Source organism: Octodon degus, unplaced genomic scaffold (assembly GCF_000260255.1).
Source record: "Octodon degus isolate 3935 unplaced genomic scaffold, OctDeg1.0 scaffold00017, whole genome shotgun sequence".
Classification (NCBI taxonomy): Eukaryota; Metazoa; Chordata; class Mammalia; order Rodentia; family Octodontidae; genus Octodon; species Octodon degus.
Genome location: NW_004524593.1, coordinates 15,003,963 through 15,021,427, shown reverse-complemented (window position 1 = coordinate 15,021,427; position 17,465 = coordinate 15,003,963). Strand labels below are relative to the sequence as shown.

Here is a 17,465-nt window from a genome sequence, read left to right as displayed (position 1 = left end):
TAGGTACAATGGTGTTTCTCTCATATTGCTTTGAAATTCTTTTTCCTTGTCACTAGTTTTTTAACCCAAGATTCTTGATGGGCTTTGCCATGAATGTCTTTGTATTCTTGCTTGGGGTTCACTCAACTTTCTTCATTTGTAGGTTTATGGCCACGTACTATTTCCTGTCTTCCTTTTGTTCTAAGCCCAGTGAGTCATTAGCTCCTTTTATTTAGTTGACCATGTTTCTTGGGCTCCGTACATTTTTTCCACTCTATCAGATTGAGCAATTTCTACTGGTCTATTTTCAACGTGAAAAACTCTCCTCCGTCTTACTCATTTTGCTGTTGAGCCCATTAAGTTGTTTCTATTATTGTATTCTTCAGTTCTAAAATTCACATTTGGAGATATAAAAATTTACATTTAGAGATATATTGTTTTCATATATAACATCTATTTCTTTGCTAAGACTATTTTTTCATTGCATCTTGAGTGTTCAATGAACCATTTTTCCTTTTTTTTTTTTTTTTTTTTTTTTCTTTTTTTGGAAAGAGGGTCTCACTATGCAGTTCAGAATGGCTTTGAACTCACTTTGTAGCCCAGGATAGTCTCAAACTTGTAATGATCTTTCTGCTTCAGCCTCCTGAGTGCTGGATTACAAGCATGCACCACCATGCCTGGCAGAACCACTTTTATAATGGCTGTTGTTAAATTCCTCAGACAATTCTAACATCTGTGTCACTTCAGTGTTGGCACTAGTGGGCTGTCTATTCTCATTCAGGTTGATATCTTCTTAGTTCTTGTAAGACAGTTACCTTTCCACAGGAGGCTGGACTTTTTAGTACTGTTATTAGGCTCACAATCTTACTGAAGGGTGTATCTTCAAGGCCCCTCCCCTTCGCCATCCCTCTTTGGGGAAGGCAATAATCACTCTGCTCCTGGAGCTCAGGCTTCCCATTCAGCCTTCACAGCTCTCTGATGAAAGAAACTGGAACTCCTGGTCACTGCTCAACAAAGGCTGCAGCTCAGACCTTCACTCACACAACGCTGGCCCGGAAGAAGATGCTGTGTTACTTGTCTTTATGGCAGGGTAGTATCAAGGTCCTCACTCTCCAGGAGGCTTCCTCTGACCCTGGGCCAGCAGGGCACCGGGGCACCTGGCTCATCCTGACAAGGACAGAGGTACAGAAGCCCCAGTTGGCCTCTATTAGTGGGACTAGAAATAGGCCACATCATTGCTATATGTTTATCAATAAAACTTTGAAAAGAAAAAAAATAAAAATAAAAATAAATTTGCCTCCTCCACCCAAAAAAAAAAAAAAAAAAGAAATAGGCCACAGTTTTTCTGTGGTGCTGGTCTAGAACACAGCAGCTATTGTGCACTGTTTTCTGTTAAAGTTTCTTTGTGGTTCTCAGCTTTGGCTAGAAAGACTAGACTTGTTTTGGGCGTTCTGTTCTGTCTAGTTTTGGTCTGCAGCTTCTGGCTTATCCAAGTCACCCTCTCTCCAACACCCAATCTGAGACATACAAGGCAAAAGCAAAACCAGAGAAGTCACCACCTTGTGGCTCTGTAGCTTAGCCGCCAGTCTTCCTTTTTCTCTCCACTTCGCAGCAGCCTCATCTTTGTTTTCTATGTACTATCCAGAGTCTGTCCCTCTTTAGCAGAAGCAATAGGGAAAGACCTCTACTCGATTCCCAGACGAAAAAGTACACTTTATTGCTACATGATGTCATTCACTGGATAATATTTTGGTCACACTATTTAGATGAAGTACAAATTGGAATCCTTTCAGCTTAAACCAGCTTAACCCTATGTTCCGTACGTGAGAAAATATCCTTTTTTTTTTTTTTTTTTTTTGGTATTTTTTAGGGAAGGGTCTATAGGGTGTTCAGGGTCTCACTACTAGATCGGACTCATAGTGATCCACCTGCTTACAGCCTCCCAAAAGCTGGGATTATAGGTGCATGTCACCACACCCAATCTCAATCACTGTCTCAGCACGCCCCAGAGGCGGGGCCAGTACAACAGGCCCAGGGATCGAGCCCTTGGCACCTGTGACTGCTTGCAAGTGCTTTAATCTGCTGAACTATTTGGCCAGCCCTAAAATATCCAAATATTCCTTTTCCTGTCTCTTGCTTTCATTCACCACCCCCTTCTTCTTGAACATCCACCTACCTGAGAGACATCTTAGCAGTAGCTGGCATGTCATGACAAGCCACCCATATTCAGAATACCATAATGACAGGCACTTCCAACATGAAACAACTGTTACAAATTACCATCTGCAGTGCAGTAGCTTAGTTGAGGCTAAGATTGATAGCCTAAATCGTTTGATAATAACAATAAGCTTTTCTTCTGGATGGTTAACAACCTAAATTTGCAGACCAAAATTGGAGAAAAAGGAGGGCTACAAGGAAAGCCAACTTTTTGGCCCTAGCCTTCTAAGGTCAATTAAGACTCAGGACATATGAGAACTTGTACTGTAACGTCATGTACCTCGGTAGTGTCCCAAATTTTCTGATCAAGAAGATTATGGGGCCAAAGAGGAAAGTGATCGATGACATAGAGTGGGCCTAAGGAGAGTCACATGGGGAGAAGACACTCTCTCAGGCATTCACAGAGAGCACATTGGCCAAGCAATGGCCGTGACTCATCCACATGGCTGCACTGATAAAGGTTCTACAATCTGAGGTACAGGATCTCAGGATAAATCCTGAGGGCATTTCACTGACCTTCTCAGACCAAAAAGCTACAACTCTTGTTGCATAGGTCCTGCTTTACCTTGGTCTTAACCATCCAGTAGAAAAGTATGAAGTCAAAATATAAGAAATAAAGCCATGCTGTTAAGTTGAGCTGTGGGGGACTCAGGTCAATAATTTCTGACATTGCCAGTTAAACAGAAGACCCAACGCTATTATGGGCTACTGGACTCTTTTAGAATATTTTGCTGAGTTTACACACCTATAATATTCAATAACGGAACTTAAAAAAATGGGGCATACAGATGAATGTCCATTTTGTATCTGTGTATTCAAAGAGGTTGGGATAGATATATAGTTGCATTCTCTTAATGAATAGAATGATTTGTTCTAATGATGTTTGTAAATAGGATCACAAGTCCACATCTTGTACAGCAATTAACCACTAAGAAGAATATATGCAGTGTATTATTTGTTGAAACTGTACTTCCGATTTGATTTGAAACTGTCTCATTGCTATCTGTTTATCAATAAAACTTTGAAAAAAAATAAAAAAAAAAATCCAAATATTGATGCACTATTTTCATAGACAATACTGCTTGGGTACCTTAAGGAAAGCAAGTGCCAATCTTTCAAGATCCATTCAATATGAACAGCCTCCACAAATTTTCTCACTCATATTTCAGCTACAAAAAAAAAAAAAAAAAAAAACAAAACCAGTATTTCCTGGTCCTGCATGCCTTGCCAGCCCCACCCCCAGGCACAATGAGCCAGCCACCAAGACTGGGCATGGTGGTGCACGCTTGTAATCCCAGTACGAGGGAGGCAGAAAACAGGAGGATCACTACAAGTCTAAGCTTTGTAGTGAGAGACGCTATACCAAATACATAAATGAAAAAAAAACCAAAACCCTCCAGATTAAAAAAAAAAAAACCCTCCAGATAAAGCTGGGAGGCTAGTAGTCTCACTAGACATAATAAATAGCAGTGGGTTCCCTAGATCCCTTATTTGCAAAGCAATCTATTTCAGCTGTTTTTCACAACATAGCAGCATTTTTACCCATCTTCTATGTGAACACTCAGACATAGGATGACACACTGGTGACACTTAAACCAAAAGCGTTAACTGGCAGTGAAGGGACAAATCTTCATATTATTACTGTGGTATTCAAGATAGTGCTCCCTTCAGTTTTTTTGATTTGTTTTGTTTTGTTTTGTTTTTAAGCTCCTTTTAACTTACAGGAAGTTGCAACAATAGTACAAAGAGTCCCATTTACCCTTTGCTCAGCTTTCCCCAAGAGAGATGGCGTAATACAATATAAAAACCAGGAAACTGATAATTGGTACATTACCGTTAACTGCACTGTGGGCTCCTTTAGTCTTTTGTAAGTTATTTTCTACAACAGTGAACTTTCTCAGAAACACTCTGGCTTTTGAGTGTCCTACTACCGATCAAGTGACCCTTCTAGACCTCCTGCACCATTACAAATTACCTATATATAAATAATCCTTATACATAAAACCATAAACACACTCCACATATTCATATGACATATTACATATACACAACACAAAATATTGTAACTAAACATGCAAAATCCTGTGTGAAAATAACAGGAATCTGTCCATATTCCAACATAGTTCTTGCACACTAATGTCTTCTTTCCCCTGCTTAATTACATGAAGACCATGTATAAATGAATCTGAGGACTTAAATTTGTAAAAGTTATCCAACATAAAAATATACAGTTTGAATCCTCTCTACTAATTTCCCCACTGATCTTTAGCCTTCACTTGAATATCTCTACAAACAATATACTCCTAAGATTTGAAGAAATCCAGTCTGCCTTTTTGACCAAAGTACTAACTGTGTGTGTGTGTGTGTGTGTGTGTGTGTGCACGTGTGTGCACATGAGCATGCATGTATGTGGTGCTGGGGATAGAACACAGGGCCTCACATACGCCAGGCATGCACCATACTACTGTGTTACACTCCCAGACTCAACATCGTAATTCTTGAGAAGTATTTCTTTCTTTTGTTTTTTCTTTCTTTCTTTCTTTCTTTCTTTCTTTCTTTCTTTCTTTCTTTCTTTCTTTCTTACAATACAGGGTCTTCCTATGTAATGCAGGCTGGCCTTGAGCTCATTTACGTATCCCAGGCTGATTTCAAACTCCAAGTGATCCTCTTGCCTCAGCCTCCCTAGTGATGGCATTATAGACATGTGTCACTCCGCCCGACCTGAAAAGTATTTCTAACCATAAGCAGACTTCACTGTTCTTGAGCTTATATTCCTTAGTTCTAGCTGCACCTGTTGATGATTTTAACAATCACCTTTCACCACTTACTGCCTTCCTCCCAATAAAACCTGGCACTCTGATCTGTCTGAGATAATCCTAGTTTGTACCTACTACTCCAGGATAGTTTATAAATCCTTTCACCTTGCAGGTTTAAAAATATGACACAGTCCCTCTATCCAAGACAGCCAAGTATTTGGAGCCCCACACGGCATTGTCAGGCTGAACATCTCCTTGCTTTTTTCCGCTCCTCCTATGATTCTGAGGGCCTCTGCCCACCTGAGCATTTTTACAACTAAATGCACACAAGCTTACTTATTTTCCAAGAGCCGTAATGCTTAAATCCCTTGTGGCATAACTACATTAAGGAATGATTCTATAATCCCAATTAAAGAACAAAAAGTCATTTATTTCTCCTTGAATACTACACCAACACACAGCTATAGAATTACGCCTCTCTGGGTAAAGGGACCTACTGAGAAGTCAGTCACCTTGTATGATACCAAGTAACAGTTTCACAATTATACCAGTAGGTGTCACTCTATATATGATAGATTTTAAATATTTCAATTCATTCAACAAATACTCCTTGGTACATATTATGTGTTAGACATTCCTCAGTTTAACAGAAAGGAATTCACCTTGAACAACAATTCCAATTTTTAAAAATCTACCTATGTGTGTTCTGTAGACATTGTATTATAAATTCTAAAACATTATATGCAAAGCTTATTAATTCCCAAGACACACATATCCTTAGTTCTTCTACTTAAAAAAATGTCACCTGCTAAACACCAACCACACTTCCCAGGTTAAGAGAACAGAGAATAAGGAGATGAGCAGCCGTACAGAATCCAGGATGCCTCCATGGCCAGAGGTCCTTTAGACAAACCTGCACGCTCATTAGCAAGCCTCGTAGGTGATTTGAAGCTTAGGGCACAACAATGAAAGGTCACATAGTGTTAAAGAAAAACCTCAGAGAGAAGGTGGAAGCTGTGTGGCAAGAAAGGAGAGTTATCTGCTCAGAAACCCGAGTACTAGAAATGACTCCATTACTATTTTGTTTTTCTCCCCTCTCGCGCACATTTTCAGAACAAAAAGGCTGTAGAAAAAATGGTTAAGGGAACATTTTAGACTCTTTAGCAACAAAAGTCCAATGACACATGTTAGAATTCTTAAATTCAAACTTTCACCACATAGAGAAAAGTGATGCCTATGAGAATAAAACAGCTTCATGAAATATGCCACACAACTTTCCCTTGAGAATACCTCAAACCATTAATCATTGCCCAAATTCCCCAAAATGTATTGCTTATTTTTTATTCTAACAAGGAATCACACGTATGTTTAAGAACACAAGAAGTGTTACAAATGCATCAAGGTGCTTCAGAAAAGACACTCAATGATAAAAAAGATTGAGATCAATTTAAAGCTTAATATTAAATAAGGCATTATCTTTTACTGTGATGATAAAGTGGTAAATCAAGTACATTTAAAACATGGCTTACTGTCTATAGTTTTTAAGTTATAATCATAAACTATCACCAGGTATAGTATTGTTACTATTGGGCATATGTGAGATGTCCCCAAAATTGCATGTATGGCAGACATCTGTTAGGACAATACTGTGTATTCCAAGTATAAAAGAGTATGTGCATGTGCAGTGGTGTGTGTGGGTGTTAGTATATGAGAAAAAAGCAGAGTTTAGGGTTTAACAAAGATCACAGTTTAAATCCCAGAATTCTCCTAATTGAGCTATTTGACTTTGGGACAAGTGACTTCGAATGCTTAATACTTTCCCACAAAGATACAAACACTATAATTGGATTTTGGAAAGAATAAAGTAAACTGTCTTATATGCAATGTCTAATCTGATACACAACAGACACTCAGTGAGTGGTATTCGGTGCTACTTTTCTGATCATTAGAATGACTATACCAATGAGTGTTGAACAACACTGACTCACAAGTTTAGCTATCACAAAATGTCTTCCTGCTATACCACTTTTATAAAATAAAACCCCTTACTCAACTGAATGCCAACAAATACGCACCTTTTCCTTCTGCTCAAATATATTTTGCATGACCTTACATGAATTGCTTAGATAAAAGCTTTTTCTCTTCTGCTTTTGTTATTTTAAAGTGCAGATGCATTTGAGTCATTTTCTCCTTTTGTTTCATATCCTTAAGATCCAAAGCTTCAAAGACAGAATGTCAGCATGCAGTCGGATTTATGACTGAACTCTTGAAGAGACACTGAAGAATTACCTTGTCAATCACCCCAAGGACTCTGAAGGCCTTCAGCTCCTCGGCAGGGCTCCTTAGGTTCCAAGGGGGCCTTGAACTTAGTGATCCTGGAGGCTAATGGAAGATATCAAAGATGACACATCAATCAGGGAGGTACTTGAAGGAAGAATGCCTGCTGAAGCAAATGCCAGGCCAAAGGAAACTCAATTTATCATAAATCAGAGAATGGAAAGATAAAAGGAGGAAGTTTCTGTTTGTCTGTAATGCAAAATAAAATTTAAAAAATCAAAAATAAAGAAAATCAAAAAGAAAAAGCAAGAAAAAAGTTGCAAGTAAATAAATCATAAATTTTTAAAGAAACATTAATGAGCTGATACAGCTTCTACAGCAAGATTCAATTTAAGGGTACACAGCTATCAAGAAACTTTGTAAATAATTGGAAACTGGGCCAACAGTCAGTTACAAACTACTATTAACCTCAGATGGCTCAGCAATACTTTAGCAGGGGGAAACTAACAAAGAATTACTGGGTAGACAAGGGACAGGAGCCATCCTCTCTCTTCGTGAAACTGTAGTGCTTAAGGCTACTATACAAATTCATACAATATGTTTGCAGATGAATTAACAAATTCAAGTTCAACCATAAAAACTACCAGTGGTGGAACATTAAGAAACTCCACTATGCTACCTACAATGTACTAGAACTGAGGCTGTGTTATAGATACTTCATAAGAGAAAGAAATTTTTCTTTGAATATCCATGATGTAGAAAAGTCTATTAACTATAAGAGACCTAAAAATAACCAAACAAACAATAAACACTTTCTCTGAGGACACCTCCATTTGGTATTTATAGCTAGAAAGTACTGCTGTCTATTCACTCTTACATTAAAATAACAAGGCTGCAAAGGATGAAGAGACATAAAACTTCATCGGATACTCAGAACAGATCTTATTGCCAAAACTCTATTAGGATACAGAGGAAATATTTTGACCCCATGAACAGAAAACAAAATATCTTCATTCGCCATGTCCATGAAGACAGAATTCCTAAGGCATCATTTCAGATACACTTCAGGTCCCTGTACAGACTGGCGTGGCCAAAGAGGGACTATTGGTGGCAGGAAGCATACTCTCCCTCTCCACAGTGAAGACGCAGGCTAGTGCCTGGCATGCTGCTAGGGTCTGGTCTGCTGTGAGGAGGGAGGACAAAGATGAGCAGGAAGAAGAGGAAGGGAGCAAGGGAGGAAGGCTGCCCATGTAAATTAGTGTTTACAACTGGGAAAACTTACCACCTGTAAAATGTACTACAAGTGGCAATACTAACTGCTCTCCATTTTTTATTTGTTGTTTGTTTGTAGACATAGCAAATTCTATTTACAGTATACATAAGATAATAATACTCAAAAGAAATTCCTCATATTTTTAAAGATGAGAAAGTTGGTAGTAATGGCAACTCGATCATATGCTAATAATCTCTGAAACTAGAGACTATTTGGATATGTCTAAAAACATAGTTATTTAATGTCTTCTTTCATGAGGTACTAAAAAGCTTAAAATCTAAGGTGAATATCTGAAAGATTTAAAAGCATTTATCAAGGTATTTCAATACACTACATATGTAAATAGACACAGAGCAGAACTAATTTCTCTATCTCAATTTTTTTTTTTATTTTTCTTTGACGGAACCTGGGATTGAACTCAGGCCTTTGCACTTGCCAGGGAAGTGCTTATTCTACTGAGCCATCTCCCCGGCCCTCTCTCCATCTTAATTTACAAAGTATCCTTACCCTTTGCCCCACCCTGACTGCCATGCATACAGGAAGTTCCTGTTATGGTCCCCATTAGTTTGTGTCCACATCCCCCTGCCAACCTTCACTCCGTCACAGAAGTGGCTAACTGATCCCTAGTGCAACGCCTGGATTAAGGCGGGGTGATGGCTAGCTAGATCAGGCCTCTGATCGGAGTGGTAACACCCTAATCGCAGCAGTCTGGGTACAATGGAAGGGACAGAAAGAGGCTTGTCTCACCCTCTCTCTTGTTGCTTTTTTCTGTCTTCAAGCACCACAAACTGCTGCTCTCTGCCATGTGCCACTTTCCTTGGAGCCAGCTGATTATGGACTGAACCCTCCACAAATGGTGAGCTAAATAAACCTTTCCTTTCTTAGCTTTGGGTGCTGGGTATTTTGTCTCAGCAACAAGAGAAAAGTAACTAAGACAGTACCCATCCAACCGATGAACTAAGAAGTGCAGAACAGGGCGGGCAGAATCCCAGCTCCTCTCTCTAGTATACACAGTCTTCCTGTCACAACTTGGGCAAAGATGCCGCTGTTGCCGCTGCCACACCTTACTAAAACAGAGTGAGAAGAGCTTGGGATTTGGGCAAAAGCAATGTCTGGGGAAGTTCTAGAGCACAAAGAACACTTCATAGTTCACCCTTGAGGCTTATTTTTGAATAGTGGCCAAATGCCTCCAACATACCTACTTCCCATTTAAAACTTTTTATTCCCTGAGACCATCAATCTTTCAATTTCCAAAAAAATGTACAGTCTTCAGCAACTTCAGCAGTAATGAATGAAAGCCAACTACAAAAACCTCTACCATTCCCTTAAATAATTACTCCATACCTCCTACCTGCACAGTACCTGAAAAGGACATAAATCATTAAACAGTAGAAGTAATCCCAAACTTCCAGAAGTACATATTTATTTGGAGAGACAAGCCAGATACGTGAAAGGTTAAACAAAAATAAAACATCCTGGGGGCCAGGGAGATGGCTCAGTGGAATAAGTGCTTCCCTGGCAAGCGCAAGGGTCTGAGTTCAATCCCCGGTTCCACAAAAAAAAAAAAAGAAAGTAAATAAATAAATAATAAAACATCCTCCTAAAATACAGGACTATAGAGATAAATTATTATTTGAGATATAAGACATATGTGCTTGCTTCAGCAGCTTATATACTAAAATTGGAACAATACAGAAAGATTAGCATGGCCCCTGCATGAGGATAGGACACAAGATGTAAGACACAGGTCTCAGAATTAAGTGGTACCAAACATGACTTTAAATGCTATGTGGAGCTAGGTGTGGCAGCACGTATCTGTAATCCCAGCGTTCTGGAGGGTGATGCAGATCGATCAACGTGAATTTGAGACTATGTTGGGCTATATAGTGAGTTCAAGGCCAACCTGAACTACATAGTGAGACCCTATCTCCAGTAAAATAAAATATGTGAAAATTAAAAAAAGAAAAGGACAGTACAGGTACGATTGAAAAGGAGCAGTGGAATGGCAGTGCACGCCTGTAATCCCAGCACTGGAAGGCTGACGCAGGAGGAGTACTGTGTTGGAGAGCAGCCTGTGCTAAAAAGTGAGTTCAAGGCCAGCCTGAACTGCAGGGTGAAATCCTATCTCAAAAAAAAAGACTGAAAAGGTACTGGTCTTGTGGGGGAAAAAATATTCAAATTGTAGAACTGCAAAACATAAGATTACAACTCAGGGTCCACCATTATAGGCCTTGAATGCTAAGAAGCCTATAAGTTAAAAGCCTTGAATACCAAGAAGAAAAGCCATGTAGTATGGGAAAGAAGCCAATGAAAACAGTGACTCAGGAGACTCCTCTGGCAAAGACAGGAATGGTGAAAGCATCGTGAGGGAAAGAGCACAGCTCCTCTTGCTACTTCAAATGTCTGTAAGTTTAAGATCAGAGAAACGAACAAAGAAAGATCATGAAATAAAGTCATCAACAAAAAAAATCTTGTATTTCTTATGTATAACATTTAAATTGGGGGGAATCCTAAATATTTTTTTCCTTGGATTGTGAAATTCACAGAATTTTAAGAACAAAATTAGAATTTAGAGACCAAGACCAACAATGGGAGGGGGGGCCTTTTTTGGTTTGGTTTTGTTGTTTTTCTCCTAGATGAGAAAACTGAGAAGCAGCAAATTAAGCAATCTAGGATGACAAAGTAAGAAAAAAGATGAGATTAATTCTTACTCATAAAATATCATCCTTAGGGGTAACTCAAGCCCACTGTTTCACAAGAGGAGAGGTCAATAGGCTTGATTTCCTTATGAAAAAAGTAAGATTTTTCATTTATATTTATTAGCCTCTGTACCAGATAATATTGAGAAAAGGAAGAGTGGTTGCATTCAGCCAGACTAAAGACAGCAGTAAACAGAGGACACAAAGTCTGACAACCCAACCATCTTCAAAGCCTGAGGTGGCAGCAACAACAGCAGTGGTAGCGGTAGGGGTGGTGGCAGTCCACAGCACTCTTCTGGTAGCAGGCATTCTGTCACCCCACAGTGCTTTAACAGCCTCTGTCTATAATCAGTGTGTTCAACTATTTTTGAATAGTGGCCAAATGCCTCCAACATACCTACTTCCCATTTAAAACTTTTTATTTACTAGGCTCAATGAAGCTTTCCTGTGTTTCTGTTTTGAGCTTTCTTTGACTGTTTTGTTGGGTTTGGGTTTTGCTCTGGGAGTTGCTCTATAGCCAGCCTGTCCTTGCCCTCTTTCACTCACTGTGCCCTATTTTCTCTGAGCACCATTTTATGCTACCTGCTGGTGTGGTGCTTCTCAAACTGGCCCAGATAAGCACGCCACTTGCGGGCGTTGGGAAGGTGGAGCTTCGGGTGCTGGGCCTGCTGCTGGGAGGCGGCATCTCCAAAGACACCCCTGTTGCGCTATTTCTGGTTCACAGCCCCATCTGGACAAAACTAACGCCTCCTTCTCAGCACACGAGATAATCATTACCAGGGAAAAGTAAGTATGGAATAATGAAGCCAAAAAAGAAAACACAATAATAAAGAAAAGTATCAGAAAATCAAACTTCGAACCTGATATCACAATATGCCACAGTTGCTGAACTTGGCTTCTTCCATAGATTTTTTTCACTTTGTACCTACAGTCCCAATACCCAGGCTCCAACTACAGACTGATTTAAGGATATAAATTAGTGCCATTCCGGAGATGAGGAAAATTAAAGGTACAGAAAGAGACTAAGAAAGGGCCAAGAAAAGGAGAAAACAAACCCCATGCTACTCCACATAGGCCAGACAGCTAAGATTGCTCTTCTTTCCACCAATAACTTCAGAAAATTACTGATAAAATTCCAGAAACCAAAATTCTTAAATATTTTAATTTGAAATAAAGCCCAAGAGACAAGGTTACAAAAACTCACTAAAGGAAATGCAAAACACAGCACAGGACACACCTGAGATCCACTGTCCAGCCGCGGGCTCCGGTAGAGCCCGGAGATGCTCTCCACCCGCAACAGGTACTCTGCCGTCCTCCTCTTCACAGCTTCGCGGCGCGTGGGGCTGGACTCTCCTAAGAGACAGAGAGGCTGGCCTGGTGACAAATGCACACATCTTCTAAAACCTATCTGAAAAGTAACTTCCATTCACCCAATGCACTGCTTGTTTACACTTCTAACTGTAAAGACATACTTACAATTGGAGAAGGCATGAAAACTATTCATTTCAATGAGATCTCAATACTACCCCATAAGGGTCTCATTTATCCAAATTCTTTTGGGCTTTTTTTTGGCGGGGGGAGGGCAGAACTGGGGATTGAACTCAGTCCCTTGCATTTGCCAGGCAAGCGCTTATTCTACTGAGCCATCTCCCCGGCCCTCATTTATCCAAATTCTGACCCTCTCTCTTAAATATGTATTGAGAACTTGATGTATTATAGAAGGAGTCAAAGTATAGTAAGAAGCTCTAAATACAAAAGGCCAGATCTACTCTGGATTTTCTATCCAGTTGGAAAACAGATACAAGCAACCTGTGAAAATCACCTAACTAAGCTACACTCTGAAGACAAAATGTGCCACACTGGTAACAGCCATTCACTACTCCTACACATGACCTGTCCTTCCCTTCTGTGTCCTCCTCTGGGAACTGTTACTTCCTGACATTAGCTTCTCCCAGTTCAGGTGACACCTTTCAACTCTAAATCTAAACTCCCATTTAAAATTTTTGGTTTAGAAACTATGTCACTTTGTTTTCATTTCCTTTTTTTCAACTCAGTGTTTAAGCTCAAGCTTTAAAATCTGCTCTATTCAAAAAGAAAAATAAACTTGCCTCACAAAACAATTTCAGGTTCAAAAATGCAGAATTATGAAACACCTAGCTATGGTTAAACATGGTTGCATCCGTATTTTGTAATCAAATTACTGGTTTTTAAACTTTTGGCTTTCCAGCCACTTTCTAGGCCATCTCCATAGTAACAAACAAACAAACAAGAACCGGAAGCCAGCAGTAGAAATGGACTTCTGCTGAAGATGGTGAGTCCACCTCCATGGAAACTACAATCACATCACAGAAATATTTGGAAGGCTTTGGAAATGCCTGGATACATATACACACATATGTAAACAATATATATATATATATATATATATATATATATATATCCCCTCTCCCTCTATCATTTCTTCTTTATCAGTTCCTCAAAGGCATCCAGAACCACTGCGGATAGACAACAGAAGCCAAGAAGCAAAACCACCTCAGGGGACACCTGCTGCTAGATGTTTCCTGAGATCTGTGTGTAGTAGAGCAGAAAGATGAATTTACAGATTTCTAAAAGAGTTGTAACTCATCAAATTATTGACAAATGTCTCTTTAAACAGATTTTAATTAATTTTAAATGTTTAATTCCTTCTGTTCTCCTTGATTTCTTATTCTTTGTTCCTGACTTAAAAACACGCACACAGGCATCATGGCACATGCCCAGAATCGCACCTTCTAAGGCAAACTGTAACTTGGAGTCTACCTTAGTAACACTCTGCATCAAAATAAACAATAAAATGGGCTGGGACTGTACTCAGTGGTACAGTCCCTGCCTCACATGCAGGAGTTCATGGGTTCAATCCCTAGAACCACAAAAAATGCAAGCTGGCCCATGTACACATGCACGCACACCCCACACAACACACGGAGTCACAGTGAGTAGCAGCACTTAACAAAATTAAAATGTAACCAGGAACCCCAAGTTCAGTCATCTTGCTACTATTTCTTCAGTAATATGGCCAGACAGACACTTAAATGCTTTACAGAATGGATACACAGCTTACATTCCATCTAAAGATAAATCAATATTCTCAATGAGAGATAGGAAAGAATTTCCACCAGGCTGGGCATTCAGCAGAGAAAAACTCCCATTATTCAATACCTTTCTGTCAAAAAATTCTGGTGTGTCACAAAAGATGTTGTATGGTTTATGTCTAGTTGTCCCCCCAAGCCCTCATGCAGCCATGGGGTAGATTTCTAGTTTGTGATTGACTCATGATCCACTGGGATTATGGGTGTGAGTGCTGCTGGGATTATGGGTGTGAACATTACTCCCAGCTTTGGGTGGATAGCCTGAATGCAATGTAAGGGAGACAGACTTCCTCTCTGTTGCCATTGTTGCTGTTATTTTGCTCTTGCTCCTTGCTGCCGCCATGAACTGCTGCCCTGTGCCATGTCCCCCTCTGCACTGGAGCCAGCTAAGGCTGGACTGAAACTTCCACTGACTGTGAGCTAAATAAACCTTTCCTCTCTTCATCTTGAGTGTTTGGTATTTGTCCCAGCAATGAAAAGAAGTAACAGAATTTGGTACTAGAGAAGTGGGGTCGTTGCTGTGGCTAAACCTGAGCATGTGGATTAAGAATTTTGGGGAATGGTTTATGGGAAGAGATAAGAAAGGTTTGGAGATGTCTCCTACAAGAGAAGCACTGGAACAGCTTCAGCTGTGCTATATGGGAGATTCTGGTCAGCGCTCAGACAAGAAGGCTGATAGAAAGCCTGCCTGTAAAGACCAGGCTGGGAAGCTTTCTGCTGTGAAAAAGGACTGCATTGGTTGTTGGGCTCCGGATCATTTGTGTTTTGGCTTGGCAGAAAATTTGTCTACATTTTACTCATTTCCAGAGACTTTGCCTGAGATTGAGATTAAGCATGGCAGACTGACTAATCTTTTAAAAGAAATCTAAAAGCAGCCAAATATTATGCGAGTGGCATGGATATTGTTGGAGGCTTTTAGTCAGATTTTTTTTTTTTTGGACTGGAGCTCGAACTTAAGACCTTGCACTTGTCAGGCAGGTGCTTATGCCTCTGAGCTATCTCCCCAAGCCTTTTAGTCAGGTTTATGTTGAGAATCAAGAGCAAAGAGCCCAGCAGGATGATTTAAAATGTGAGTTTGGCCAGAAAGGAAGTGTCAATAAAGCTGGGGGCTGTAAAGATAAGGGCCGAGAGGATCTCCTCCATTGCGGGGAAGGAACAAGAGAAAGGAAAGGATGGCCTGAGGGCATCACAGGAGGCAGCAGGTAGCCACCCTTTGCAGCCTCAGAATTTCAAAGGTCAGGGACTTTGCCTTGGGGAAAAAGCAGCTGTGCCCCATGTTCCAGAATGGTGTCAGTGGCCAAACCAGGATCCAAAATGCTGCCAGCATGGAGAATTTATTCCTCGGAATCAGGGTCAGAGTGCTCAGCGATCCAGACACTCAATCCCTGCAGCCAAGAGCAAAGGAAGCTGGGCTACTGCTCCAGTTGCCAGCAGACCTTGGCATCATCCACATGGCATTGGTTTTAGGCGCATGCAGAATGCAGGAGCTCTGAGATTAAGAATGCTTCCATCTAGATTGCAGATGCCCTGGAGAGGGCAGTGTGTAAAGCTGTGAGTGAGAAGCCTATTCAGTGGAAATTCCAGAAATCTAGAAAAGCCAGGAATGTGGATCATCTAAGGGAAACTACAAAGAGGGAGCTAAGCCAGCCTAAGAGAGACGCCATGGGAGCTACCACCAAGAATGCCACAGGGGCAGAGCAACATGGAGTTCACAATTTGCCACAGATTGCTTTGGATGTTCCATATGTAATTACAGGATTTAATGTTTGCCCTGCTGGATTATGGACTTGTGTTGGCCTCAATGCTTTGTATTCCCCTATTATTTGCAACTTTTGGAATGGTAATGTTTATCTTGTGCCTTTGAATGTTGGAAGTGTTTAACTTTTCTTTTGCACAGGAGCTCACAGCTAAGAGTTTGCCTTGGATCTTGGAGGAGACTTGGACTCTTCAGCAATGCTGAAAATGTTAGGATTTTGGCAACTCTTACAGATGGACTAAAATGCCTGTTGTACAAAAGAACATACATGAGTCTTTGGGGGTCTACGGGGACAACGTTATGGTTTGTGTCTAGTCCCCTGAAAGCTTCATGCAGTCATAGGGTGGATTTCTAGAATTTGTGATTGATTCATGATCCAGTGGGATTATGGGTGTGAATACTACTCCCAGCCCAGGGCAGATAGCTTGAATGTAATTTAAGGGAGACAGACTTGCTCTCTGCAGCCATGTTGCTGCTACTTTTCCATTTTGCTCATGCTCTTTGCCACCACCATGAACAGCTGCTCTCTGCCCTGTGCCACTCTGCCTTGGAGCCAGCTGAGTATGGACTGAAACCTCCACTGACTTGAGCTAAATAAAACCTTTCCTTCCTCATCTTGAGTGTCAGGTATTTGCCACAGCAATGAGAAGAGTAACTGAGACAGAGGTCTTAAGGGGACTGTAACAACCTTACTTAACCCTCTAAACATCTGATCAGAAAGGAGAACACAGGCTGGCTAGAGAGTGGCCCTGTAGAACAATCAGTAATACCTGAATAAATAGGAGAACAAATCCCAAAGTCGTCAGGGAAACGTCAGTCACTAAGAACTTTTATAGAAGACACAGTCTACATACAATAAGAACATGGAAATTCTAATGTATCTCCACAGCCAGCACCACTTGGCACTCCTCCTTTATATCGCATTCTGTTTACAAAAATATATTTTCCCTCTTTTATAATTAAGAAAAGTAAAATTAAGGGATGTGAGATGTCTTTCTCAGTTACGCAGTACATATATAGCCTGATTCTAAACCTGGTCCTCATGCTCCCTTCAGCAGCACATATACTAAACCTAGTCTTCCAGCACACTTTGGGGTACTTGCCATTATACTAAGCCAGCTTCTAATAAGAATAAAATTAACTGAATCAGAATTCAATTATTACCCTATTTGAGTAAAATGAGAAAAATTCAGAGCACAGGAAGAAAGAAGTGAGCATGATGACAAAGATGAAGAGAAAATAAACATCAGACTCTGCGGCTGGGGGCCTGCCCCTTAGCTCAGCTCTTTAAGTGGCTGCTTCAACAAAGCAGTCAGGCTCAGGTTGCTGGGGTTTGATCCCCACAACTCAAGCCAGCCAAACCTGCCCTGAAGGCATTCG

General features: G+C 40.4%; 1 protein-coding gene and 1 non-coding gene across 5 annotated transcripts in view; one reads left to right on the top strand and one right to left on the bottom strand.

Moving 5' to 3' along the window:
- The window catches only part of Rps6kc1 (ribosomal protein S6 kinase C1), a 174,312-nt gene that overhangs the window by 64,231 nt on the left and 92,616 nt on the right, over positions 1 to 17,465 (bottom strand). Inside the window, exons 9-11 of one of the 4 annotated variants that reach the window (XM_023710212.1) lie at positions 13,095 to 13,126; positions 12,439 to 12,544; positions 7,242 to 7,334 (exon numbers count right to left, since the gene is read on the bottom strand). In XM_023710212.1, the coding sequence (XP_023565980.1) occupies positions 7,242 to 7,334; positions 12,439 to 12,544; positions 13,095 to 13,126 (231 nt within the window). Of the gene's footprint in view, positions 1 to 7,241; positions 7,335 to 12,438; positions 12,555 to 13,094; positions 13,127 to 17,465 lie in introns of those variants that run through there. The other 3 variants (XM_023710208.1, XM_023710209.1, XM_023710210.1) reach the window with 3 other exon arrangements.
- On the top strand, positions 10,154 to 10,260 carry LOC111815526. Its single transcript, XR_002820209.1, has one exon. It is a non-coding gene; the product is annotated as a U6 spliceosomal RNA (small nuclear RNA).